Source organism: Toxotes jaculatrix, chromosome 6 (genome assembly GCF_017976425.1).
Source record: "Toxotes jaculatrix isolate fToxJac2 chromosome 6, fToxJac2.pri, whole genome shotgun sequence".
Taxonomy (NCBI): domain Eukaryota; kingdom Metazoa; phylum Chordata; class Actinopteri; family Toxotidae; genus Toxotes; species Toxotes jaculatrix.
Window position 1 is genome coordinate 19632436 of NC_054399.1, and position 26758 is coordinate 19659193.

The window sequence follows — 26758 nt, forward strand, 5'->3', positions numbered from 1 at the left end:
GTAACATTGAGATTATCATTAAAATTTTTACTTTGAAATGTTAATTTAGAGTGAGATAATACTCCCAGAACCAGCAGCTCTTCAAGTTTTGCTGTTCTACTCAAAGGCTCTGGTTTTTGGGGCCATTACCTTAAGAAAAGGTGCATTGGCCCAGTACTCCACCCCTTTGATGCCCTCTGACACAGTCCTGTCGGTCTCCAGGTAGTAGAGGTTGAACGTCTCCTTGCAGGATCCCAGGACACTGGGGATTGAGGCACAGTCACGTACGGTGAAGCGGATCTCCACGTAGATGCGCTGCGCCGCCCGCCGGTCGATGTAAGTTGTGAGGAGCCAGTTGTTCTGGCTGGGCTCAAACACGTTGCACACCTGGTACGTCCTGATGGTGTTGAGGTTCTCATCATAGCCACTCACCTCCTCCCACTGGGTAATGTGTATGTGTGAGGAAAGGGCAGGGGGTATGGATGAGAGGGGAGGAAGCAAAGGAAGAGGGGAGAGGAGAGGCTAAGATGATTAATGGGTTTACCAAGACCTGACACAAATTAAACTTTCTCTTTCCCCTGCTCCTATTTTGTGTCTCCCACTCCCCTCCCTCATTCACTTTTTCTCCCTCCCGTCTACCTTGTTCTGAGCTGCACGGGGACAACCATTCATCACAATTAGAGCCACTCATCTCAAGCACACACACACACACACACACACACACACACACACACACACAGTAGACCAATGTAACCAGCTAGTTGCCAAGCCAGCATTTAAAAACACTAAGGAGTTCAAGAAAATAGCAGGAAGACCCTGTTCTATTTCATTCCATTCTACTGTGTTTCATTTTATTCTATCTATTCATGTTTCTATTGCAGACTGTTGTGTGCAACACCTCTCTGATCTATCAGAATCCTACTCTGCATCAATACTGGTTAATTGGTGTCACCTTGCCACTGTAATTAAGATTCTGACAGACTAGTTAATGGAGCATTGTAAAGTGTACTCAATCTGCTTTTCCCAAGGGTACACACACACACACACACACACACACACCTACATGCACATACAGTACACTTTTGCACATTGCTCTTACTCCATTGGCCGGGAATGATATCCAGCCAAGCTCAGCTGTCGCTGTCCTTGTATCCATCACTGTCTCTGTCACACAAAAAGAGACACAGACAGGGAGAGAGGTGAGAAGAGTGAGCCGCAGGAAGAGGACAGGTATGAGTTTAATTAACAGTCAGCTCAGACACCAATTTTAGTAGTGCACAGTGATGCGTGTCATTCATATTCAGAAAAATCCCACTTTACACTTTTTCTGCAATGCTTCTCCCTTTCTTCTTTTCCCACATCCTATGATAAAAGAGATAAGTAGCCGCAAATAAACCAGGCCTCTGGTTATGCTAATGCAGTATAAACAAAAGTAACAAGGAAATGAAAACGTGAAACAATGAAAACAGATTTAGACCTGTTAGAAATAATGTCATCACTGTGCTTTTTTTTTTTTTTTTCACATCAAAGCAAGTTTCAGCTGCTATCAGCTGTTCCACTGGACAGTGCCAAGGTATAACCAGGGGTGTAAGAAAAATGAAGGATGATGTCAGTATTTGGCCATGATTAAGATTCACTTGATCTCTGCATGGATTAAAAAAAAATGTTGCATCTTCCTTAATTATTCACTGATTAAATGTACCACCCGGTGACCACTGCAAGTGTCCCAAATCAAACGCACCTGCCACGTTGCATGACCAACAGGTGCATGCTGTTAGCAATGTTAGCAATGCTAAATTACTAAATTGCTAAATGACTTCTATGTTCACTTCCTCTGTCGGCGAGGTGTGCACCTCCTCTGCTGTTTTTGATGATCCCTGTTGTGACTGCAGAGCTCGTTCGGCTCAGTGGAGGAGGCTGAGTGGACTGGTTATATTTTGCATTGAGAATGAACTAGCAGAGAAGCTGAATGTAGAACAGATTGTGGAAAACTTTGTGGTGCATAAGACGCACAGAGTGACGTTCAGACAGATGTGTGTAACAAATGACTGATTGTTGTAACTCACTGTACAGAGGAGAGCACTAACAAGTACTGCTTTGCCTTGCGATGTAGCATTCTGTATGTGTTTGTCAGCTGCAGCTGCTGTGGAAGTAATGCTGTTTATGCGTCGCAGCATTTTCTGCTGCTTTATTCTAACAGCAGCAGCATGCTATTTGCATCTTATTGCTACATAAAGTCTATGGACACCTGGTGGTATTCTGGTGTTTCTATTATTTTGTTCACCCCTTTTATATCAGTAATGGTTGGCTAAATAATAGGAACACATATCTATGTAATGTAACTCAACTCAACAGCACCACACTACATATTCTGACTGCAATTTACTGGTTGCTCTCGGTGTGGTTCTCACCTAGAAATGGTGCATACTGAAACGCAAATACATACAAGCTCGGTAGCCTAAAGATGCTTTAATCGTTTTATCTTATGTCATTATTGTCACCATATAACATGTTTTATCCCTAATGTTCCTCCTTTTAAAAAGGTAGATCAGTAATCTTTACTCAGATTACATTTTCACTGACCAACTACAGACTTGTCATGTGTGCCATATGATCATACTACTACTGTATAAAATGAACTAGTATGTTGAAATGCTTGGTCTATCCAAGAAACAGTAATTTATTTAATCCCTTAGGGTAAAGATTGCGGTGATGACTGCTGGCCCGTAAACAGCAGTTACCAACAGAAAGCACTGAGCAACACAGCAGTTAACAGAAAGCAGTTAGGCACAGAAAATAGTAACAGATGCCTTAAAAAAAACAGTGAAGTAACAAGTGTTACTGATGCATTCATGCAGTGTCAGCAGAAAGGGAGGAACAGGAAAAACACCTGTAATTACTGCTTGGGTGTTTTTACATGTTATTCCAAGGTATTTAGCCCCACTGCTATCCCTATCATCATTTCAGATTAACAGCCTAAATTAGCTGCTTTTGCTGTGTTATGCATTTTACCAAGTAATAACGATACAAACGGTTTGTATAAAATAAGATGAATGGACTGAATTAATGTGAATATTTGATTTTATTTTGAAGTCACTGCAGATGATGATGCATTTGCAGTCATGTTTGAAGTTCCTTTCAAGTGGGAGATTTCGCTGGTGCCAGAAATTCGTAATATTTTAGATGTAGAATTACAAGTCAGAGGCTGCCGTGAATGAATTTTACCACTTGGCTGCTCATAATTACAGTTTAAACAATATGCCGTGAATGCAGCATTAGCAACGGCATGAGCAAGCAACAGCAGTTAGCAGCAGAAAGTTGAGTAACTAGGGTGGAGGCAATTGTAGTTGCATTTCAGCCACGGCCCGGTGATTACCATTAGTAATTAGCCAGCAGGAGCTAGCTGTTATTTGGCAATATTGGATTTTTGAATGATTTTTGCATGATTTGTCTGGGATTTAACTTCCTAGATTTGCAAATAATAAATAAATAAATACAAAATAAAAATAAAATAAATAAATGAACATACATATGTGTGAATGAGTGCTGTAGCACTCTGACTGCTCTGTCACTACTGACTTCATGTCCCCACCTGAACCTACACTATCAGCTCTATCTGCTACAGTAATCTCACATGCTAACCTGACACACTGATTAAATCACAGCTGGGTGACACACTGACACAGTTCTGTACATCACAAAGCTAATCATACCCTCTCAGATGGCAACAAAGGTGTGTGAAAGCTAAGAAGTGTATGACAACTCAACAACAAAGCTAGCTGACAGCCAAAGCCCAGACGGCAACATTCATTGTAAAACATGTCACTTCATATTATAGATTCCACTGTTTTCATGGTGAAATGTTGCTATGTGAGCAGCCCTAACTATTCTCAGCGTCTTTCTCTTTGTTATGTGCAAAATCTGACAAGCAGGGAAAATGAGAGATATTTAATAAGAGAGATAAATTAATCACATTAGCTATGTTCATGCATGTTAATGTAATTAATGTACAGTGAGTGCAAAACCCCATACTATCAAAAAATCTGGGATGGTAGAGTAATGGAAAACACTTACTTTTTCATTACTGCTAGCAGTAGGAATACAGAAAATGGAGCAAGAATTCAATATAAAAAAAATTGTAAATGATAATGATATAAATAAAATATTCCCTTTAATGTACTTTTTATAACCAACATTTTGCTCAGGCAGGTTCCTTAGCTCTTCTGTGTTACTTGTGGGTGTATGCAAAATTAACAGCGACACAATGCAGCAAGCGGACACGCTGAGACACTGGAGCCGACATAAGTTAGTTGGCATGCTGACAACACAGACCTTAACATAGAGCCCTTTGTAATAAAACATGGTGAGAAGGTTCGACGACATCGCACCATGAGGCAGCTGCAGGCAAGCAACCCCCCCCTTGATTCTTGACATGCTCTCCTCCTCCTGCACTCTTTCATTCTGTCACCCTGCCTCTCATTATCTGCTCTCCTCCTCCTCACACCCTCCCCACCTTCATCCTCTCCTTCACTCTACCTTCCTGTCTTTTATCCCCCCCTCTACCTTGGGTGCTTCTTTTTTTGTCAGCGAGCTAGCCTAATTACAGCAGAACCCAGTTTTTCAGCTCTCCCTTGGGAGTGAAGGTCGTTTGGGAAATGAAATGCTTGTCATGCAAAAATGCAGTCGACTATCACAATCTTGGACCAAAGCTTATTCAAACGGTGACAATTGTCACTATCTAATTTGTAGCTTCGGTGCGTTTGGTGGCATGTTGTCAACAAAGATTTTCAAAAGCCGATCTAAAGCAGAAATGGACCCAGTTTATTTCTACCCTGCATATTTTTCCTGCTCGGAGGTCTTTGAAGTTTGGGTAAAAGAGAGGCAGAAAGGAAAAAAAAAAGTGGTAATAAATCCACAGTGTTGACAGACATGTTGGAATAGCTCGTGTAGTCTTACATGCTACACCTTCCAGCAAAGTCTCGCAAGAAAGGATTTGATTCAGGGCTTTGCTTTAAGAATAGAACAATGGCTGTCATACTCCACCATACCACCATCTTTCTACATCAAAACAGGGTGTTAAAGGCATACTCTCAGGCAATTTTAGCATACAATATAAAAACTTGGCTGGTGATTTTTAATTTATTGAAAACTGATTGCACCATCATACCCAGGAACTCTTGGGAGACCTCAGTGATTCATCATTTTATGTTAATACATCCCAAGCACAGCTTAAGAATAATGATCAAGCACAGGGAGAGTAATGTGGGTGTAAACATTAACATTAAAAGTAAAACTGTGAAGCCAAATATATATTTTTTTAAATATATCCAATATTTTGCATTGAATAAATATAAGAAGAAGAAAAAAAAGAAATTCTACCAAATGTCTGATAATCTTTCTCCTCTTATTACAGCTTCAACTAACAATACTTTATTATTATATATTATCAGCTGGCCTTTTTGGCTGAAACAAGAAATCACTTATTAGAATATTTGCAGATTAATTTCTTTGATCAACTAAGCAATTAAATGGTTTCAGATCTAGTCTTCATATATTTGTCCAGATCTCTGGTCCACGAGTAAGAAAAACACAACCAAATCATGTCAGCAAACATACATTCTCAGTCTGAAAGGAAAGAAGTCTAATCAGACCAAAACCAGTCAGGTAGCTGAGGGTCTATGCAGGGCTTATTAGAGTGTATCTACTCATCAGTCTAATTAACAGCACACAGCACACACACCTCTCTGTGCATAATAGGGTATACTCTCCGATCAGCCTAATTACTTTTGACATATTGGAGGCTGTGATCGCAATGTGCCCACCTCCCCCACAGTGGTGCACCTCCTCAACCAACGCAACACCGCTGAATGAAACCAAAGCCATTTTATGGCAGAGGAAACAGCAGGTAAATCTGTGCAATATTGTAGCAGTCAAAGAGGCCGTTAAAGCCTTGTTGTGGCCCACAAGGGAGAAATAAAAGTATTTCCATCACAGATGCTGAATTAGAAGTAATTTTACTGCTTCAAAGTCTCCTTCTCTTTCTCCCTTCTCTTTACAAGTGTGTGTGTCTGTATGTGTGTGACATGCCTGTGGTCAAAAAGCAAGTGAGGTCAGTTAATCTTATCCTAATTAGCCTAACCTACTTAGTCTGCTGCTCAAATGCTGCAAATTAGTACTCTTGTTATGCCTGTCAATGTGTGTGTGTGTGTACTTTATATACTGTATGTGCGTACACCTCTGAGAGGAAGAAAGAAAGTATGCCTGGGAGCATCATACTTGTGGTTTAGCCAAACACACACTAAAAGCCCTCCTGGAGTGTAAGACGTCATACTGCCCGCAGAGGCGGTTGTTGACCAATCAGGAGTTGGAGAAGACTGACAGCACCGCAGAAGGACAACTCAGTCGAGAGCACACACATGCAGATGCAGATGTGCACTTGCACAAATCAAATATACGTACACTGGCTATACAAACACATGTATGCGCACAGACACACACAAACACAAACTCTGCAGCGCTTACACATAACAGCTTTTTACACAGGAAACCTGGGTCAACATTTACTGCTCCTCTGGAAACTATGTAATCAATGTTAAAAACTAAAATACAGTATGTACCCGGTAAATACAGCGGCATAACAAGTATCCCCCTTAAATGCAGTGGAGTAGTAGTAGGAATTAGCTTAGTAAGTAAGTAAATTGTACATAGTTCCATTCCACCACTGTGTTTAGTGTTTCTGCTCCTGTCGAAAATGTTTTCCTGCATTAAACCCACTGGAGCTCCAGCAAACTCAGTATTATACTCTGGTGTCTCAACATCACTCTTATCCGCACTCAGTCCCCTTCACTTAGTTGCATATATATATATATATAGTGTATACGCAGCCTGCAAAGTCTCTCCCAATAATTTCCACATTCAACATCACTCTGAAGCACTGGCTAATGAGCTGACCCTGATGTCTTAAAATAGCCCGGTCAGCAGTTGAAGAACGCATTGTATCAGCAAAATAAAAAAAAAAAAGGGCCATAACTATATAACAGTAAATTTACACAAGGAGCCACAGATGTTGTGGACAAAATTACATTTTTTTTCACAACAGCATGACAGCATCATGTGATAAATTACAGAGTGAATTTGGTTTTGGGGCATTTTTTTTTCTTTTGTACACTGTGTTAGATCTGTGTGCAGTTTGAAGATATGCTGAATTGTATTTTACTCTTGAGTGATTCAGTTACTGGATGTCTATGGGATCAGCAGCAAGCTGACAAAATGTCTTTCAAATTTGTGTTTCCGTAATTTGGTAAAAAATTGTGTACAACAAACAAGTGTGACTTAGTTTTATTGTTATGGCTTAGCTGCCAGGAGTGAACTGACATTTTTGTTTGTTATTTGCATTATCCGTTTTATTTTTCCCATGGCACATGGCTCTGTGACTACAGAATTAAATGTTGGACCAAAAATCGACTTAGGATTCTACTGACAACATCTGAAAGAACCACAGAGTCAGTGATGCTATTGTCAGTCCCTCATCCTCTGCTAACTCCTGCTGATACTGGTATTAATTTCCTTCTTGACTTCTCCTCTGTGTGCTGCACCAAACAAATCAGACACATCGGGTTCTTGGTCCTAGTGTATTACTAGCTAATCCCTGTTTATTTGCTTTCACACATTGTAGGGACTTCAACACATGGCCATGAAACCCTGTGCACTAGTTTTGGGAAAGGTCTACCTGCAGCCTGACAGTATTTGTTTATGTTGAACACAAAAGACACTAAACTCTTAGCTGAACTCTTAATTTGCCCAAAAGTTCAACTAAGACAACAAACTCTTAGTTGAACTTTTGGGCGAATTAAGAGGTTGTTCAAATAAGAACCTTTATCCAAAATGCTTTCATATTCCACAGTTCTTTAAAGCTAAACTTGTTCCTCTGCATATACTTGAGTATAATATAATCTGAAGACCAGTGTTGAATCTTACTGCTCCCTTGACTCCTTTCCCATTCCCTTTAAACAAGAGGTGATGCTTTTTTCGGTGTGCGCTTGTGTCAAAAGCACAATCTTGATGATAAAATTTGCCTATGTCAAGGTTCCATTTTAGGTTTCTGAATTGCTCTTTGTGGATTTTAGCTTTTGCTCTCCAGTTCCTTGCAGCTAAATTAGGTGCTACGCCTCTTAAAGTATTTTTGGTCTCAGCTACTGTCAGCTCCACTCTTATTTATGCACATTTAAACTCCTTTTACTAAGAGAGGTAATTCAAGAACCTCCATCCCTGCTCAAATAGAGACTATGGAACACAAATCATTCTGAATAGAGCTTTTCAGGTGAATAAAATGAAATACATTAAGATATTTGATAATAGTGTTACATTAAAACAGGCAAAAGTGGATTTGAAGAAAGTCACTTTCAATCACCTACTATGAGGAAAGCATTGGAAAACTAAGGAATATTGTGGTTCAGCTTGATTTTTAAAGCACCTTCTGTATTAGATGGCCTTGTTAAATATTACAGTTCATTCATCAGGAATGGGTACTGTGAGTGTTTTTTTTTTTTTTTTGTAGTCACTTATTGTTTTACTACTTCTTATTTATTAACCCTGACACCTGTGGCTATAGATTATAACGTGGGAGCCTCACACAAACATCTGCGTAGATAATGCCTGGACAGACCAGACAAGGCTCCAAATGAATGATAATGTTGCTCCGTGTCTGCTTGATGTCTGTTGGCCCCCAAATGGCTAAAAATCAACCAAAATCAGCACCAACCCAAAGCACCAGCAGCTAGCAAGAACAGAAGATTACCCGACAACAGGTGGTAAACAGATAATAAAACAGCTGAATGGATTTCAGATTTCATCCATCCATCACAGGGAAAGACATGGTCGACGTTTTCAGGCCAAGTCTTCCCACAAAGCAGTGTGGTCTCACAGCAACAGATCTTTAGTATCAGACGTGTGCACGAATGTAACCAGTGCCTTGAAGTATCAGGTTGTTTTTCTCATTGCTAACGTGTCGTTGTTGTTGTGAATGGAAGCTGCGAGTGGTACAGGGCCGCTGTGTTGAAAAGAACAACCGAGCTGTCACACATGAGCACTTATCTGTGTCACAGTTTCGTATTGAAAAAACATCCAACACAAACACACACACACACACACACACACACTCAATCTCCGGACTTTTTGGTCCCTTGTCTTTGCTTCTTTCTCTGTCTTTTCCTGTGTGCCTCTCTCTCACCCTCAGATTTCACCTGTCCTTATTCCCCTCTCGCATCTGTTGTTAACAGCCTTGACCTAGAAAATTTGTGGTGTCATGATTTCACTTGATGAAAGAGGACATGTTCGTCGCTGTTGGAAAAAAATAACACATCATCACTGTCCTACAGAAACCCTCTATCTCAGCCTTTCAGCTGAGCTTTTCCCCCCTTGATACCTGCACATTTTGACAATTTACAGCTTTCTCCATAATTTGTCAACATTGAGACATGCTGGTATACAGCTCCTATAATGCTGGATTTCTTCACAATGGTATAGTTTGATGACTGTGTCACTAAGACATATTATATGTTGGATAACTCAATACAACACAGTAAAACAGGGCAGACCTGTCAACACAATACATTGTTTTTAAAGAAGCAGGGCAGGTTTGCAGCTTTAAAAACACAGAAGATGTATTGTGGTTCTCCAAAATATGATTGCTTGTCACAGCAGAGGCTTGTCACTATAAATATAACAGCAACATATTGAGTTTTTAGACAACAGGGTGTGCTAGTCACTGTAAAATAAAAAAATAACTAACTTATTGTCTTTTAGAAAATAGGAACGGCACAACAATAAAACGAGAACATATTGGGTTCTTATTTTTAGAACTGAGCCCCGATGAAGCCTGTCTTTGTCTCTCTCTGGATGAAAAGTTAACATGAAACTGCCACTACTACAAAAAGAAACGTGCACGCACACACACACACACACACACACACACACACACACACACACACACGTGCGCCCGCTCGCTCAGAGACACAAGTGCTGTGTGAAGCATCCAGTCTGTCACTGTGGCAGAATCCTTTGTGCCTTTGTGACTAACACAAGGAGAACAGGCATCTAACTGACATGCTCTGTTTTTAAGGAGAACGACGGCACATTAGACATCATCACACGCTGGATCATTTGTTTAAGTGGATATTCAGTGCGTTGATAGGGTGGGTAATTCACAGAGCTACATGAGCGGGCATGGGTGAGGATGATGTAGCTTCTGTGGGCATAAACGTGTTCACTGTGGAACATATGGTGAATGCGGTGAGGACCCGTTTGTCCTCTTTTGTTAAATGGAAATATAAAGAAATGAAATGTTAATCCACGCAGAAATATACAATGGAGTTTGAGGAGGATGATAGTGTCTGTACTTTGTTAGCATGCATGATCGCTGGTGTCCTCCACGTGAATGAAGACTTAAATAGGATAGGTAGTTTAGTATAAAGGGTGCAAGCAGAGGACAAGAAATTATGTGGGCAAATTTCAGATTTTGTTAGTACACTTCCCAAAAAGTGCATTAACTTAAGGAACCCCCCCAAAAAAGGACTGAGGTAATAGGGTAATATTTTTCTGTTCCTTAAGTTATTCCTCCCTATGGTACATATGTAACTAAAGTGAATGGAATCTGGGCTGAGCGTTGCCAAAACATGGGTGACCCACACGCAGAACTGTGTCTGAACACATTGTGTGTCAACGCATACTGCTTTCACTGTGCCGGCTACGCAGACATGGTGCTATCAAACGATGCCAGTTAGATGTGACTGATCCAGATGTTCATTCAGTTTGGAACATGTCAGCACATATCTGAAGCCAAGTGAAATGGAAACAGCTCTTAAACTGGTACTTGTGGACCATTTAAAGCTTGTAGTTTGATGTTTTATCTACAGAATAATACTTGACTCCTAACCTTCACAATTCATGGTAGTAATGATTAATACACTCTTATTTTTTAGTATCTCGTAAGAGTCAAGCTCCAGACACTTATTTAAATTACCCATGTAACCAACAGCAGTGCAAGCTTTTTAGTATAAATCTGTGATCTTCAACCCAAAGTCAAGATTACTCATTGGGGGAACTGTGTCACCATTGACAAATCTCCACCACAGCCTGAAAACTGAAAATATACAGTATAACTGTTGCCACAGGCTGGATAGTACTCCTTATGACTTGCAGACTGACCTTTCTGTATAAAAATCGGCGCTCCCCTCTCAGAAAGTAACACTGAATTAACAGAACTATTCTCCTGTTTGTCTGATGACATTATAAGAAAGGTTTATCTTCACCAGAGTTGGAAAGTTGAGCTTGTTATATGAGGTGAGCTTATACTTCCATTAGTTTAAAAGTCAAAATCTGGCAATCTACTCAACTTTTAATGTGACATGTAGAGCACACTGTAAATGAGACAACAACTTCAGCTGTCATAAAACTCACAGACTCACAAAACTACATGGCAAAATCCACTCGGGCTTTAAGAGTATCAAGAGATTTCCAATTTTTCTACTGTGTGCGTCTCTGAGCTGCCAGTCAGAAATGAAAGAGGAGTGGGACATCAAATCAGACGAGGCACAACGGCAAGCTTCACACTGAAGCACTACAGCTCCAAACGCCAACATTTAATCTCCAAGCCCCAACATCAAAAGCCTCAATCCCCCACATTTTTTTTCATCTAATCAATCTTAAGTAAATATACTTCCATTTTATATTTCTTTTGCATTTTGGAATGTAAACTGACAATAATTTAGAAACCCACAGGAGTTAAAGTCAATCAAAGTGGGGCATTTAAAAATCATTTTAGACGGGACTTCAGAAAAAGCCTGATGGAAAAGGGCTCGCTAGCTGAATAGAACACATCTGAAAGGAAATGGGCCACAGTGTGTATTGTGAGTCTAAGTACATCTACACCTCATTTCAAATGGTGACAAGCTCACACTATTCACAAATACACCCCCAGCAGCATTACAGCTTCTTAAGTTTATGTAAGCACATGGAGAAGGCAATGTGGAGAAAAATAAGTAACAAATCATCTCTGCGTATTTTAGCCTGCATCAAGCCAAGATTTTCAGCTGCTGCAATTTTTTTAAAATAAGCTCATTTTTAACCAAACATTACATTTACATTAAGTGCATTACAAGTAATGCATTTAAAAAAAACAAAACAAAAAACAATAGTGCTAAAACCAATGATCTATTGATATTTTTTGATATATTTTATATCATAAAAGAAACAAACATATTAACATTTTAGAAGCTCAAACCTGTGTATTTTTGGCAAATCTTTAAACATTTTGCCCATTTTTAATTTAAAATATTTTGAATGAATTTTCTACCAATCAACCACTACATGCAGTGCAAATACTGCATCTGTTAATAAACAGTTTTCTTTCCTAGATGTCTTTATTGACACTAGCCACTGTAATGTCACTAAGCTGAAAATCATACAAACGTTCCTTTTTATGTTGTTACGGTCACACTGTAGCAGAGAGATAATACAGCATTAATGTCCCACTAACAAATGCAAGAATACAACTGTGGTGTTCAAAGTCAATTATCATCAAAACATCTTGTTTACTACATCATGACGGCACAAGAAGAGGACAAACGTAGGCTGATGTACCTAAATAACAACAAAGGGAACGTTTATACACCTTACACCTACTGTCTGTGTAGCCAAAACCTCATACTGTGTGTCTTATTCCTCTGTGCATTAGAGCTCCATTGTTGTCCTAAAACTGGACGTGTATTAATCTGCAGCTTAAAATAGTCCCCAGCATTTACTTCTACTTCATCTGAACATGAACATATAATTCATGACCTGACAAGACAATCAATATGTAAATATTCAATATTTTCCAAGAAAAAAAACATACTACCAAACTAATATACCAGTGTTAAACCACGCCTATACTAGATAGATAGGACATGCTGTGCAATAAAGAGATCATTAAAAACCAGCATACTCAAGCTTTAAGCATTATTTCGTCAGCAGTTTCCTTGCTTGGCATAAAAGGGGTTGTCTAATCATCTAATTTGTATTCTATTAAGGCAGACCATTAGTCACAGATCTGTTTATCACATGTCAGCATGTGTCTCCGTTTGTCTCCCCGGAGACAGCTAGAGAAAGACAGAGATGAGCAAAGAGAAAAAAGGGAGGAGATATCAGCTGACCACATGCCACCATGCCTCTGCTGCATCTCCCCTGACAATCTCAATCTACCAGCGGGTCGATCTGGTGACACATGTTCAGCCTGGAAGACATCCGCTAACTCAGTGAGTCACCTTATGCTAACTCTGAATGTGTAACATGGCTAAGAGACACATGCCCGCACAGTATGAAGCTTGGTCATGTCAGTGTGTGGAGCTGCAAGCTGGAGGACACACTGTAGACCACAAAGTGAAGGCAGAGCGGCTACTGGCATGACCCCTGAGAGGAAGAACATTTGCAGTAATGTATAAAGAAAGTCAGTCAGATGAATCAGAATTTCATGTATAAACATTAAAGAGTAGGTTCCTCTCTTACACCTGGGAGTCTCTAGTCATGCAAAACGACATTTTTGGTTCTGCATGTTAAGGTTTCTCTTCTCTTGAATTTCTCAGATTTCTGTTGCCAAACCAATACAACGATTAGCAAATTGACAGTAAACAATAAACAGCAAGGATTTAGATAATGAATTTGTCGTTTAAATTTTTAAAAACCAAAATTACCATACATTCTCTGGTTTCAACTATGTGAGAATTTGCTCAGCTTGGGCATTACTCATTTCTGAGGGTGATTTTCACTATTCATGGGCACTTTATGAATCAATTCTGAATGATGATCAATTAATCGAGAAGACAACTGGTAATGACAATAATCATTAGTTGCAGACCTGCCACATCTGTTTTTGGAAAATCAAAAATGAAGACTAAGACTGATAACATGAAGGATAAAACTACGGTGTGTTATATCCAACCTTCTTACAACTCCTGACATCACGTTTGGGCCAAAGCCTTTGCCACTAGTGCCTGTAACTCAGTGCAATCCCCTGATTTAACATTTGTTTCATTAGACTTTCTGAGAAAATGAAGAATGTTCTTGAGGTTTACTGCGCACGTTCTAAGGCTAATTGGCATCCAGTGCAGCACCTTCTATTGGAAACTGAAATTGTTATTACAGACATGTCTGAAGTGACCAAGGGCTATTGATTCATTCATGGAAGCTGTGACATTGAACACACAGTCAGTTTATAAACAGCATTACATTTGCTTTAACAAGTGCTTTAACATGTGTAATTTTAAATCCCCCCTTATTTAACCAAATGCTAAGAGGCCACTTTCACACATTTAGAAGAGGTGCTGCAAAATGAAGTGCAAGCGCAGAACAGACATGAAAAACTCTTCAAAATCCATTTCTCTGTTCATCAACCTATCAGATTTGTGTCACAGAGGCGAAGAGATCACATCAAGATGAGAGGTGTAACTAAAGTAGCTAAGTTCACCAAAAGGTCACCTGTACCGTGACCTGCCACAGCTATTTTCTGAGTCACTGAGGATGATTATATAAATTCTGCACGCAAGCTAAGGTAAACCAAGCATACCGAAACAATTTCAGCTATGTGAGAGATATGTTTGGCCCTGGGAGGGGAGTTTTAAGTTTGTGGACCTCTTTGCTCCTTGAAGTAGAAACCTGAGGAGGATCAGCTGCTGACGGGGGTTTGAGGAAGGTCACGGGGATGGAAGGAGACACAAGGGTTAAAACTGAGTTACCATAAACTCAGAGAAAGGACACATATGAAAGAAATGTACTAATTTACTGCTTCAGAAACGATCCAGACTTTATCTTGACGTCTTTTTTCCTCTGGTTTTGGTTCAACCATCAGCAGTGTTATTCATGTCACTCTGATGGGCACAGCGCTCATCATCTGTGCCTTGAAGATGCCGTGTTCGTGTGTGGCGTGCGAGGGTCCTCAAAGTCAAGTGATGGTGTCTAGTCAACCGCATTGCTTCGCATGAGTACTTTCACACACAGACACACACACAGGGTTTGACCTGCTGTCACAGAGATGTGCCCATGTCTCCTCCTGAATCGACCCCGAGGACTGCAACACAGCACCTGCATCAAACTTCACTTTTCCTCTGTGAATCCTCCTGCTTCCCTCCCTCTCATCTCGACCTCTGCTCCCCTCACTGCTGTCTTTTACTTTCTGTGGGGCTTGGGAGTACAGTTTGTCAATGCTCAAGTTCTTAAGCCTTAAGTCCCTTCAATGAATGCAGCCCACTCAAATAAGCAGTGTGGAAAAAGTGATGCACAAAGTTCAACTCCACCACTGACTGTCCTCTCACTGGTGTCATGTTCCAGTAGCCTATTATGTTTGTAACTTGTATTGCTTGGTTTTGAATAAAATGCATATTTAAATCTGATTACAGGTTATTCATAACTACATGTTTCCCAGCATTCATTTCAAGTTGTGAACTGTGAAACCATATTTTTTCCTCTCGGCTGCTGTTTTCCTTAGACTCAGACAACAGTTCCCATTTCTTACTCAGTTGTCCGGACAGCAGGCTACACTGTAAGTTGTCAACATATTGTCAGAAATTGCACTGAAAAATATGAGACACTTCTAGCTTGCTGCTTTTCAGCAAAACAAAAAAGAAGAATGCACTGAGTGAAACACAAATACACAAACAGGATGTACTATGTACTGACTTAGTAGCTTAGGGCTTATGTTTTTTTTTTTTTTTTTAATTTCTTAAGTTCCCCAAAAGTATCAGAGCTTTAATATTTCAAGAAAGGCTCATTTTTAAGGTCTGTTTGTTTCAGGGGTTGTTTTTTTTTTTTGCTTCAAAAATCAACAAGATGTGTATTTTTTTAGAGTGCCTAAAGATAATGGTCTGACAAGGACATCTGGAGAAAGATAAAAGACCACTGCCAATACTTTTTTGGTCACAGATTTGACAAAATGGAGGATGTAACAATGTTAGGATTGGGTCGATAATGGTAACTATAGCAACATAATAATCATTTGAAAGCAGCTGTTTACATATGACTACTGCAGCAAATTAATTTTGGAGGCAGCACTGGGTTCAGCTCAGGGAAAGTTAGTGATCTGGTTTAGATCACTAAAAAAATCAGAGGCGTGAGACACAGTGTGTTTATTGCCATGATCTTTCCCTAACTTAACCATAGTGCTTTTGTTGAAAGCAAACCTGGGCTCTGGTTTCACAGTCTTGGGCTTTCATTTCTTAAAACAAAAAAACAAAAAACAAATTCAGTTTCTAGGAGACTCAGTTGCTACAGAGTATACAGAATTGCATTGTGGTGTACAAAGGTCTCCAGTGTGCTGGTTTCTCACTTTAGTCAGGTACATTTCAAACAATAATAAACTATATATATATATATATATATATATATATATATATATATATATATATATATATATATATATATATATATATATATATATATATATATAACTGTACATCTGATGATAGATGCTGTGAATTTAAAACTACAGTCAGTGGAGGATGACATGTGGTGCTCACCCTTCTCCATGTGAATCTGTATGAAACTCCAATATGTATAAGGAAAAGTCAATAATGTGGATCTGAGATCACCATCATACCATCGGTGTACATGGTTGTTTGTATAGAGTAGATGCTCCCATTGATGCATCTGTCTACAGTAAGGCCAGGGGTGAGAGCTGAGATCTCAGCGTGAAAACTTACTACCTCCTCCAAGGAGAATGTTTTCACCACCTGCTGGTTTGTTTGTTTATTTGTTTATTTGTTAGCAAGATTACGCGAGTACTGAACCAAAATCAAGACTGGGATCTATGACTTTGTACAGTTTGGTGCACATCCACATCCTGGTGCACATCTTACACACAGAGTTATATTAACTGTTTGATGACAACAGTGCAGTGCAGTATTCAGTTGGGTATACTCAGCTCACAATCATATGTGCCCGTTGAGCACACCAAAGAGGCTGGTGTTCCAGTGAAGAGGATTTCATACAAAGGATCGAATACTAACTGAACGTTAGTGTGTGTACTGTGGATTATGGAGCAGCAGGGGTTCAGGCCAGGACCCAAATAAAAAATTCATTTTCTCATTCTGAGATGCAGAAATGTGTTAGAGCTCAGAAGTGCCCAGGTGGACCAGGGGCTTAAACCACACACAATATACTGTGTTTGCAGCGTAGATGTATGTTTGCAGTACGAATATTGAATCTGGCTCATGACCAACAAGATGTTCGAACGCCAGCTCCTGTATCTCATATTTTTTCTCTCCCGAGGATATAAGACAGCACCTTAAAGGACAATAATATAAATGAATAAGTATTTATGTGGACAGCTCCACAGTTTAACACAGAAGGCTCTCGCAATTGTGGATGCGGGTACCTATACGCACCTATGAATGTGTTCACAGCTTTGTGATTTAAATTCCACTGCAGTCAGAAATAGCCCAGCTGGATTACAAACCTGCTAACAGCCACTCACAGTACTAAGAGCTTGTTAAAATGGCTCCTGGTGGGAGGGACCTGGCACTTATTGGCTCTCGTTTCCATATGGGCAAACCACTGGGTTCATTGTCTCTCTCTTTATGTCTTTTTTGTGCTTTAGCTCATTTTCTATGCTTCTCCATCCCTCTTTTGCTCTCTCCATCTCTCAGGAGATTTGCTATCATAACTGTTGTCACGCAGAGTAAAACTGTCAAAATAAAATTGCCCCTGTCGTTCCCCTGCCTGTCTTCTCTGTCCTGGTTTTTGCATTTCCCCCTGTTGTATTAGAAATTTAGTAAAAGGAGAATAAGAGGAAGATATATATCCACAAACAAAGTCTGCTCTGTGGGGTCATGATACATGCTCGGTTTTAAGCGTGTGACATTTTGCCAGACAAGAGTCGACACGCAGAGTACACGTGTCGGACCTGGACAATGATCTTTCTTTTTCCTGCAGTCAGTTTCCTTCTGCTCCTGAGCATAACCACTGAATTTCCCACTGCTTCAGCAGAACAGCTTAGCGGGGAAACAGAAGAGAAGCCTGTGGCTGTAAAAAAGGCAGGTGTGGATGAAACCGAGTGAGTGTAAAGTCGAGTACAGCTATTCAAGAGCACGGATGCTTGGTCAACCTACTGTGATTTGATAAAATTTAAACTCAAAGAGGAACAAAGGACTGAGCAGGTGGAAAAGTACAACTATATGAAGTGAAACAGCTCTTGTAATCTCAAAAAATTCAACGGAAAATTATCTTTATACACTGCGAAACAAGTCTTGGTCTCCTGAAAAAGACGGATAATTTTGTTGTCAAGTGTTATAGCAAACTCAGTATGCTTGGACTGTTGGTTAAATAAAACAAGTCTGAATGTCTCAGCAGTTGCAGTTTGAAATTATAACAGATCTTTTTTTTTTCAAGCAACAAGACTGTTGATCCCCATACTAGCAATTCTATTCAAACGCTAACATTAGCACGCTAACGTGCTCAGAAATACCAGTACAGTGCTACAAGTCTGATGTTAAGCATGTTCAATCTTAGTTTAGCATGTTAGCATGCTAACATTTGCTAATTTGCACTTAATGCTGCGCAAACAGTTCAAGCTAATGTCAGCTTTGAATTATCTTAGATACAATCTTGGGCTCTGGGAAACTGTGATGGACATTTGGGTTTGTGTTTTTTTTTTATAAGAGATTTGTTTAACATTACTTTCAAATCAAAACTGATTAAAATTCCCAATGAGGCACTTTTTCCTCCACAACCTTTTCAAGGTGAGGCAAAATCAGCGATGTGCGTTGTCTCACCCATTGTGTCCTCTCCTCCCTTTTCTTTTGCTCCAGCAGTGACACAGTCCTTAATATCCAGCATGGCTATCTGTGAGACCATATGCCCACAGCAGGAACCCTGAAGAGGCTGGCAAAGGGCCCACTCTCAACCAGCAAATAAATAATGGGCCATTATGTTCAATCATATGCTGAGCTATAAAGGTCTGCAGCAGTGTGCAGCATGCAGTATGTGTGATGGAAGAATGGGGTAGAATAAAACAGAACAGAATAGAATGGCATATTACATTGACAGTTAACTGATTAAAGTGAGAGCCGCTTTTTTGAAAGATGAAATGGCACAATATTCTACTTACAAAAAGCTGATTTCATATGTAGTAAAATGCAGCAAAGACTAATCGATTTATCAGTTTGTCAATCGAAAGAACATTAATTGGCAACTATTTTGATAATCAATTAATAATTTCAGTCATTTTTCAAGCAAAGCCAAACATTTACAGATTTAAGCTTCCCAACTGTTGCTTTTCCTTTAGTAAATTAAATTTGTTTGAGTTCTGGATTAATGGTCTGACAAATCAAGCAATGTGAAGACAACATTTGGCTTTGAGAAGTTGAATAAATCAACCAACCAACCACTTTTCACACAAACACACTGTAACAAAAAAGTGATTTACACAAATTCCCAAATTAGTTGTGATTAGCTGTATTTTTTTTTTGTTTTTTCACGACTTTGACATTTCAAAGACAAAGTGCTTGAGACAGAATAGCCTGCAGCTTAATTGATAATTATGAATAAACAAATAGTATATCACCAAAGTAACTTTATCTATTTATAGGTAAATATATATGTATCTAATGAATATATCATTCAAACACTGTCAACGGTGCAGGTTGGAAACAGTATGTGAACCCCTCGGCAAATGATATCAACAAAAGCTAACTGGAGTCAAAAGTGTGAGAATCTACTGTCCCTCAAAGTCAGGGCCCAGCTAAGATGACTTCAAAAACACAATGAAGAATGATCAATGAGGTTAAAAAAAAAAAAAAAAAAAAAAAAAAAAACAGAAAAAAAGAACCACATAGTAACAGCTGAAGTCTTAAAGGAATCACTGGGGCTTGTTAACGTCACTGTTCATGAGTCTGCCATATGCAAATCATGACACATGGTTGCATTGAGCATGGTGTCCATGGCAGGACACCACACAGGAAGCCGCTACTGTCCAAAAAAAAAAAAAAAAAACATCACTGGCCATCTGAATTTTGCCAAAGAGTACCTTGACAGTCCACACCGCTACTGGGAAAATGCTTTGTGGACTGATGAAGATAAGACTGAATTGTTTGGGAAGAAGTAGTTCCGTAGGAAAAATGGTCCAAAATTCCTCCTGAACGTTAAAGTACAGGTCTGGTCCACAGCCACCTGAAACACTTGATTGAGATTATTGCAGCCAAAGGAATTCACCAAGGGTTTACTTACTTTTTCAACCACCACTGCAAATGTTTTATGGATGTGTTTGACAACAACACTAAAATGTACAATTGTCTATGCGTTATTTGCTTTAGCGCATTGTGTTTGTCTATACTTGTGACTTAGATGTAGATCATATCACATTTTTTGACCAGTTAATGCAGAAATCCAGGTAATTCCAAAGGGTTTGCATACTTTTTACTGTCACTGTGTCTTCAAAGGGTCCCAGTGGGCAAGGTAGAGCAAACAGGCTGAGGAAGACAGACAGTACTGAGATACAGACTAACCTGTTGCCGGTTCTGGTTCTTTCATCTGAAACCTTAAAGCTGTACTAGTTTAGCAGTTTTAGAGTAAAGAATGAAAATTTTATATAAACTACAGCTGAAATAATTAATTAATGGACTGATTGATCATTTAGGTCATTTATTAAGCAACATTTACTGACTCCAGCTTCTCTTTCCTGCTTTTAGCTGTTTTGTGTTATTATAAATTTTATATTTTAGGTATTTAAACTGGCAAAACAAGTAATCTGAAGGTGTCACCTTGACCTCTGGGAACATATAGTATGATTTTTCAGTATATTCTAAACTAAATAATTAGTCAGTATTAGTATCTACAAAACCGGACAGATTAATCACTAACTAAAACCATACACTAATGATTTTGCACTCAAACCTATTATTTTTGCTTATGATTGTGCTATTAACATAAAAAAATATTATTAATATGCAGGTGACATCCTGTTTCTGAAGTGGAATGATGATGCTGTGCCATCACTACGGTCTCTAAAGGAAAGTCCTGCAATCTGGAGCAATCTCTGCTTCCCTTTATGCCTAATTTACATTTAGAAGCAGTAAATGCATATTTCAGATTTTCTCACTCCCCATTTTCTTCTCTTCGGCCGGTAGGAAGAGGAGTCAGTGAGAGGCCCGAGGTCAAGATAAATGAAACTGTTTTTTTTTTTTTTTTTTTGGTGAAGTCTACAGCAAGAAGGCAAAACAAATTCTTTTGCTTTGGCCTGAAACAAAGGGTAATTGATGCTATCGCTTACCTTGCATGTTGAAAAAGATAATCAATACACAAGACAGAACAACTCAAGGAGTATGCCATTGCTGCCTGTCTAACATAGTGGTGTATTGATGTGACTCTTTGAGCTGTAAATTAGTTGAAGTGACTTCATAATGGACCCCAGTGAAAGCAAAAGGAGAATTTTAGGTGAAAACAAAGGATTCTTTCACTCCCTTTATGCCCACCCGTGCTCTGTTCTCTAACGGTATCAATTATGGTTTCATATCAGGAAATATAATCTATTTAGACTGGTTTGTTATGCAAATAACCTGAGGAGTCTGGGTGGGTGAAGTGCTTTATAATGTGCGAGCCTTCTGCTTCTCTGTGCAGCTAAAACCAATTTAAGCTTTTTTAAACATGGCAGCAATGGCAGCTGCGGAGGAGAGAGTAAGTGTAGTTAAATGTCTGTAATGAAGGTGGTTTATATACTGATTGACTGTTGTTGTTGATATAAACGGTATAGTCGGTGAGCAAGTTGTATAAAGCAGGAACCACTCATCTTCTTATTCAACTCACTTTTGATTAAAAATTGAAGAAATCATCTGCCTATGCATTGTAAAAGAATGCCCACTTTAGTTCAAATTTTTTGGAGTCCTCATCAGTGGGTGGAATTTGCTCAGTTTCTTATGCCAAGAATTTTTTTTTTTTGTCTGTTGGTGCTAGGTCATGCTGTGTCAGCTGAATGGGCAGCATTCAGAAACTTAAAGACCTGGATCTTGACTTTTAATTTGCAAATGAAGACTTGAGACTTGACTTGGACTTTCCCCAAAAGACATGAAAACCACTCTGGCAATAGCTATGTCTAGACTGTACAAAAAAATAGGACATGTTGTACAGACTGCATCTGTAATCATCAGAATCGGATGTACATTGTGACCCAAACATTTGGTATATGCATGCTGCCAAAACTATGCATTAAAAACTGATATTTTTCCTCAGTAACTGACATGACTCATCACTGATCCAGTGGACCAACAAGTTCTTCCATGAATATAAGAACAGGATTGTTGAGTTGTGTGAAAATTCACAGCCCAGGTGTGAAAACACATAGTTAAGGATATATTTTCACACACTAGCATAACTTATTAATCATGTCTCAGTAAACATTGGGCATGTTTTGCTAGAAATTACTTCCTGAACTACTGAAAACTGTGATAGTGAAGTCTGATAGCCTGTGGATACAGAGAGGCACAGTGCCTAATAAAAGACTGACTGATCTGAAATTGCCTCTTGATGCCCAATTCGCTGTGGGAAACACAGCACCAAAGCCCACGACTCTGAGTCTCTCAGCAAAAGGTAAATATTCCCACAGGTTCCAAGTGCCTTACGAAAGAAGAAAACCAAATTTATTCTGAAACAATTTGAATGCTGTGTGGAAATAAATATTTAATACTGAAGGGAGGCCCTGAAGAAAAACAGACTGAAGGAAATATTGGAGTAAAAGCCTCAGGACTGGTGCGAAGGATCTTCTTCCAAGCTCCTACTTTTCCCCAGTTCAACTATCTGTCTGTCACATTGATAACCTGTCAACAGATGAATATAGAAACCACATCTTTAAAACATGAGCTGGCAGAAGCATGGTGCAGAGTACAGTATGTGTATGCGTGTGTGTGTGTGTTCATGGTGGCAGTGCTGTACGTGCAGTGTGTCATCTGCATATCTCTTCGCAATAACTGCGTGATAAGTTTCCCCGAGGAGATCATTTGTTCATCATTTGTTGCGAACACACAGACACACACAGACTGAACACAGTCACAAATTACAGCTTGTCATGTTATTACCAGCCTCTAAAACAGGATCTATGATGTTTAACCTTTAGCATTCCCACAAGATGACAGATGGGGGCACAGCATGTATGTGTTCAGGCTCCAGGGAAAAGGACCGAAATAGTTTACATGTAAGAACAGAAATAATATGTGCAGTGTGACCATCAGTGCAGTGCACATTTTACATGTATCCTTCCCTACATGGAAGGGTAAAAGCAGCGGCACACCAGTTCAGGATTTCTAAATTAGGCACCAACCAGCAGCTCTTGCATGAAAAAGTCGAAAGAAATTAACTCCTCGACCCCTCGACACTCAACACTGACACAAATCAGCAATTTCAGTGACAGAGCCTGCTGCTGACTGAGCATTTGTTTCAGACACAGATGACTTTGCCACCCCTCCCAAGGTTTGTTTGTGGGATATGTAGCACTTATACCCAACAGTATCCGCTGGGTCAGGGTTTGCATTGACTTTCAAAATAACACAGTCAAATGCTGGATTACTGTACTGCATTTTGGGCTCTCTGAATAGGTCCAAATCCTAGGGGAACGTTAAGGTCATTGAACAGTTGCAGCAATTTCAAGCTACATACGGCAGCCAACAGCTATAATGAGAATGATGTATCCCTTACTGCAGACTTTTGTTTCTGATAGATAACTTTTCCAAGTATTTTGACCTATTTTCAGGCATCCTCACTGCTCCCCAAATCTGCAAAAGGCTGCCTGACTGCACGTTTTCAAAAAGCTGCTCATGGGTGCCTTCGTAAACAACAGATATGATCAAGAGAAATCTAGCAACGTACTCACTTCATACACAACAATCAGCAGGGTTGGGGAAAAAAGAAACTTCAAGATGCAGATCCAAGAAAAGTTGAATCGAGGGCAACTGGGCTTAGGTGTAGAACCTTAGAAGCCTCTTGAATGAGAGGTGACATGTCGTTAGCATTCAAAACTTCTTGGAAGTTAAATTGAATATCCAACTTCTTGGATATTCAGTTTACTCCAATATATGACAAAGAAAATCATAAATATCCTCACATTTGAGAAGCTGGAACCAAAACATGTTTGTGATTTTTTTTCTTAAAATGCAAAAACAGTAACTCAGTTATTAAAATAGTTCCAGATGAGTTTGCTGCTGATCAAATAGTAGACCAATTATTGGAGCTCTAGGCTTTATACTGAACTTCACTAGTAAATTAAATGATCAATATCAAGTATTAACAACACAAACACAACGACGACAGCATGTTAATTTGCAACCACAACTGATCATTAATCATTTCAATAATTTTTTTAAGCAAAAATGCCAAATATTCTCTGGTATACAAGAATGCCTCTTTGGACTTGGGGAAATTAAAATGGGCATTTTCCACTATTTTCTGACATTTTTAAACAAACAATCCATAAATCCAAAAGAGAAAGGTCAGATTAATTGATGATGAAAATATTTGTTAGCTGCTGCCCAATACTTATCTATAATAAACACTAAATGAAATTTTGTGCAAGCCTGTATAATGAACACATAATGAATTTCTGATTAGAGCTAAAATAGCCTGTCACAACTAATTCATCTTTACATATTAATTTATGCTTCTGCTGCTTTATGCTCAGTATTTCTCTCAGTGCAATGACGGCTACATGAAAGCTTTTCCCAACCATCACATCCTTACGTCAACAGACTAGAGCTGAAACAACTGGTTGATTAATCAATTAGTTGGTGAACAGAAAATTAATCACCTTCAGATTTTATTATTATTTAATAACCTGACAGAAAACTGTGATTCTAGCCTCTCAAATGCAAAGGTTTGCTGACTTTTTCTGGACTGCTGATGTATCAGTTGGGCTCTATAAAAATGTCTGAAAGTTTACAGAGGACAAGTGTACACAGAGCAGAGATAATAGCAGTGACTGTGTCAGCAGTGGGTATATTTTACACCAACAGACTCCGATCAGCTTATGCATCAGTTCATTAAGCACCTACTTACCATGAAAAGGCCACCGTGACCACAAAACAACCCACCACCCACACTGTACCTATTTGTCTCTCCTCTCCATCTTAACCTTCTACTCTTCTCTCTCTCTCTCTCTCTCTCTCTCTCTCTCTCTCTCTCTCTCTCTCTCTCTCTCTCTCTCTCTCTCTCTCTCTCTCTCTCTCTCTCTCTCTCTCTCTCTCTCTCTCTCTCTCTCTCTCTCTCTCTCTCTCTCTCTCTCTCTCTCTCTCTCCTACACACACACTCAGGCACAGAGGCACGCACGCACACAAGCATGGGGTTCTGTTTAATCAAAATAGACCTGCCCTTCAACACATTTGCATGTCTCATAATGGGGGAGATTCACTACGGAGCCCATCATTACGCGCACCATTAACACACAGCAGTAGACTAATCTAGAGCCTCCATAAGGGACAGCAGCAGCAGCAGGAGCAAGAAGGGAAGCGATAGAGGATAAGAGAGCGGAGGATGACGGGAGATACTGCGAGACAGGTTCACTGACGGAGGAGTGTCTGGCCGAGCAAGCAGGAGAGGTGGAGACTGTAAAGGCTCATACAGCAGATGTAGCATGACTGGTGGGGGATATGAGAGGAGCAGGAGTCGCAGGGGGGAGGATGAGGAGAAAGAGGGTACAAGCAGCAGGTGATACTTGGGGTAGGAGTAGAAAAAGGAGCATGAAGTTGAGAGGAAGGAGCAGGGGAGCCTTTAGGAAGAGCTGCAGGAGTATAACTAGATGCCTGGAGAAGTGCAATGGCCGTAGGAGGAACTTGGAGAAGCAACAAGAGAAATGGGAGGTGATGGGGGAGGCGGTGCAGCAGCAACAAAATACGATGTTTGGGGAGAAAATCACTTCCTATTCCTCCTGTTGCTTCTCCAAGTTCCTCCTACGGCCATCGCACCTCTCCAAAGGGTAATGTTTGAGGAGCAGCAGCAGCTAAGCCGGGACTCATTTTGTGTAAGGAGCAGCAGGCCCAGTGTTATATGATGCTTTTTGAAGAGTAACAGGAGGTCACACTCTGAGAGGCACAGCAAGAGAAGCAGGTGATGTTGTTCAGAGAGCTGCATGATGCGTGTGGAGGAGCAGCAGGAGGAGATGCTCACACAGAGCCAAATGGGGGAAAAAAAGGCAGAAAGATATGCTTGGGGTGGAGTAGAAGAAGGAGCAGGAGGTCATGGCTGAAGAAAAGAAGCAGGAATAGGAGTAAATTAAGGACAAGAAAAAGCAGAAGGAGCTAATTAATGCTTGGAGAGGAGCAGTGGCTTTAGGAGATGCTTGAGGAGAAGTAACAGAAGGAGCAGCAGGTGATGCTTAGGAGAATAAGCATTATGTTTGATGATGCTTGGAAAGGAGCAGCAGCAGCAACAGCAGTTAGGAACCCTCAGGGAGGAGCAGCAGGAGCAGCAGAAGCGTAGGTAGGTGATGTTTTGAGAGAAGAAAGAGGAGGCCATACTTTGAGAGCTGGAGCACAAGAGGCCGCAGCTGATGTGTGGAAAGGAGCAAGGGTTGGTGATGCTACGGGGTGTGGGAAACAGAAGGAGGAGCAGGAGGTGATGTTGGGGAGGAGTGGTAGGAGGAGCGGGATGGTGGAGGTGGTAACGGCTACACGGAGTCCCTGAGCACCTGTGAGCTATAATTATAATTCAGTTTGCTGCTCCAGGTGAGCGGCACCCAGTGTGTTGATAGAAACACAACAGTGCACCAAGGGAGAAACAG

General features: G+C 39.9%; 1 protein-coding gene across 2 annotated transcripts in view; it reads right to left on the reverse strand.

Moving 5' to 3' along the window:
* LOC121182909 (ephrin type-B receptor 1-like) overlaps positions 1 to 26758 on the reverse strand; it is a 69705-nt gene that overhangs the window by 42080 nt on the left and 867 nt on the right. The window contains exons 1-3 of one of the 2 annotated variants that reach the window (XM_041039548.1): positions 5764 to 5787; positions 1079 to 1141; positions 130 to 420 (exon numbers count right to left, since the gene is read on the reverse strand). In XM_041039548.1, the coding sequence (XP_040895482.1) occupies positions 130 to 420; positions 1079 to 1141; positions 5764 to 5772 (363 nt within the window). In that variant the 5' untranslated portion in view covers positions 5773 to 5787. Of the gene's footprint in view, positions 1 to 129; positions 421 to 1078; positions 1144 to 5763; positions 5788 to 26758 lie in introns of those variants that run through there. The other variant, XM_041039547.1, reaches the window with a different exon arrangement.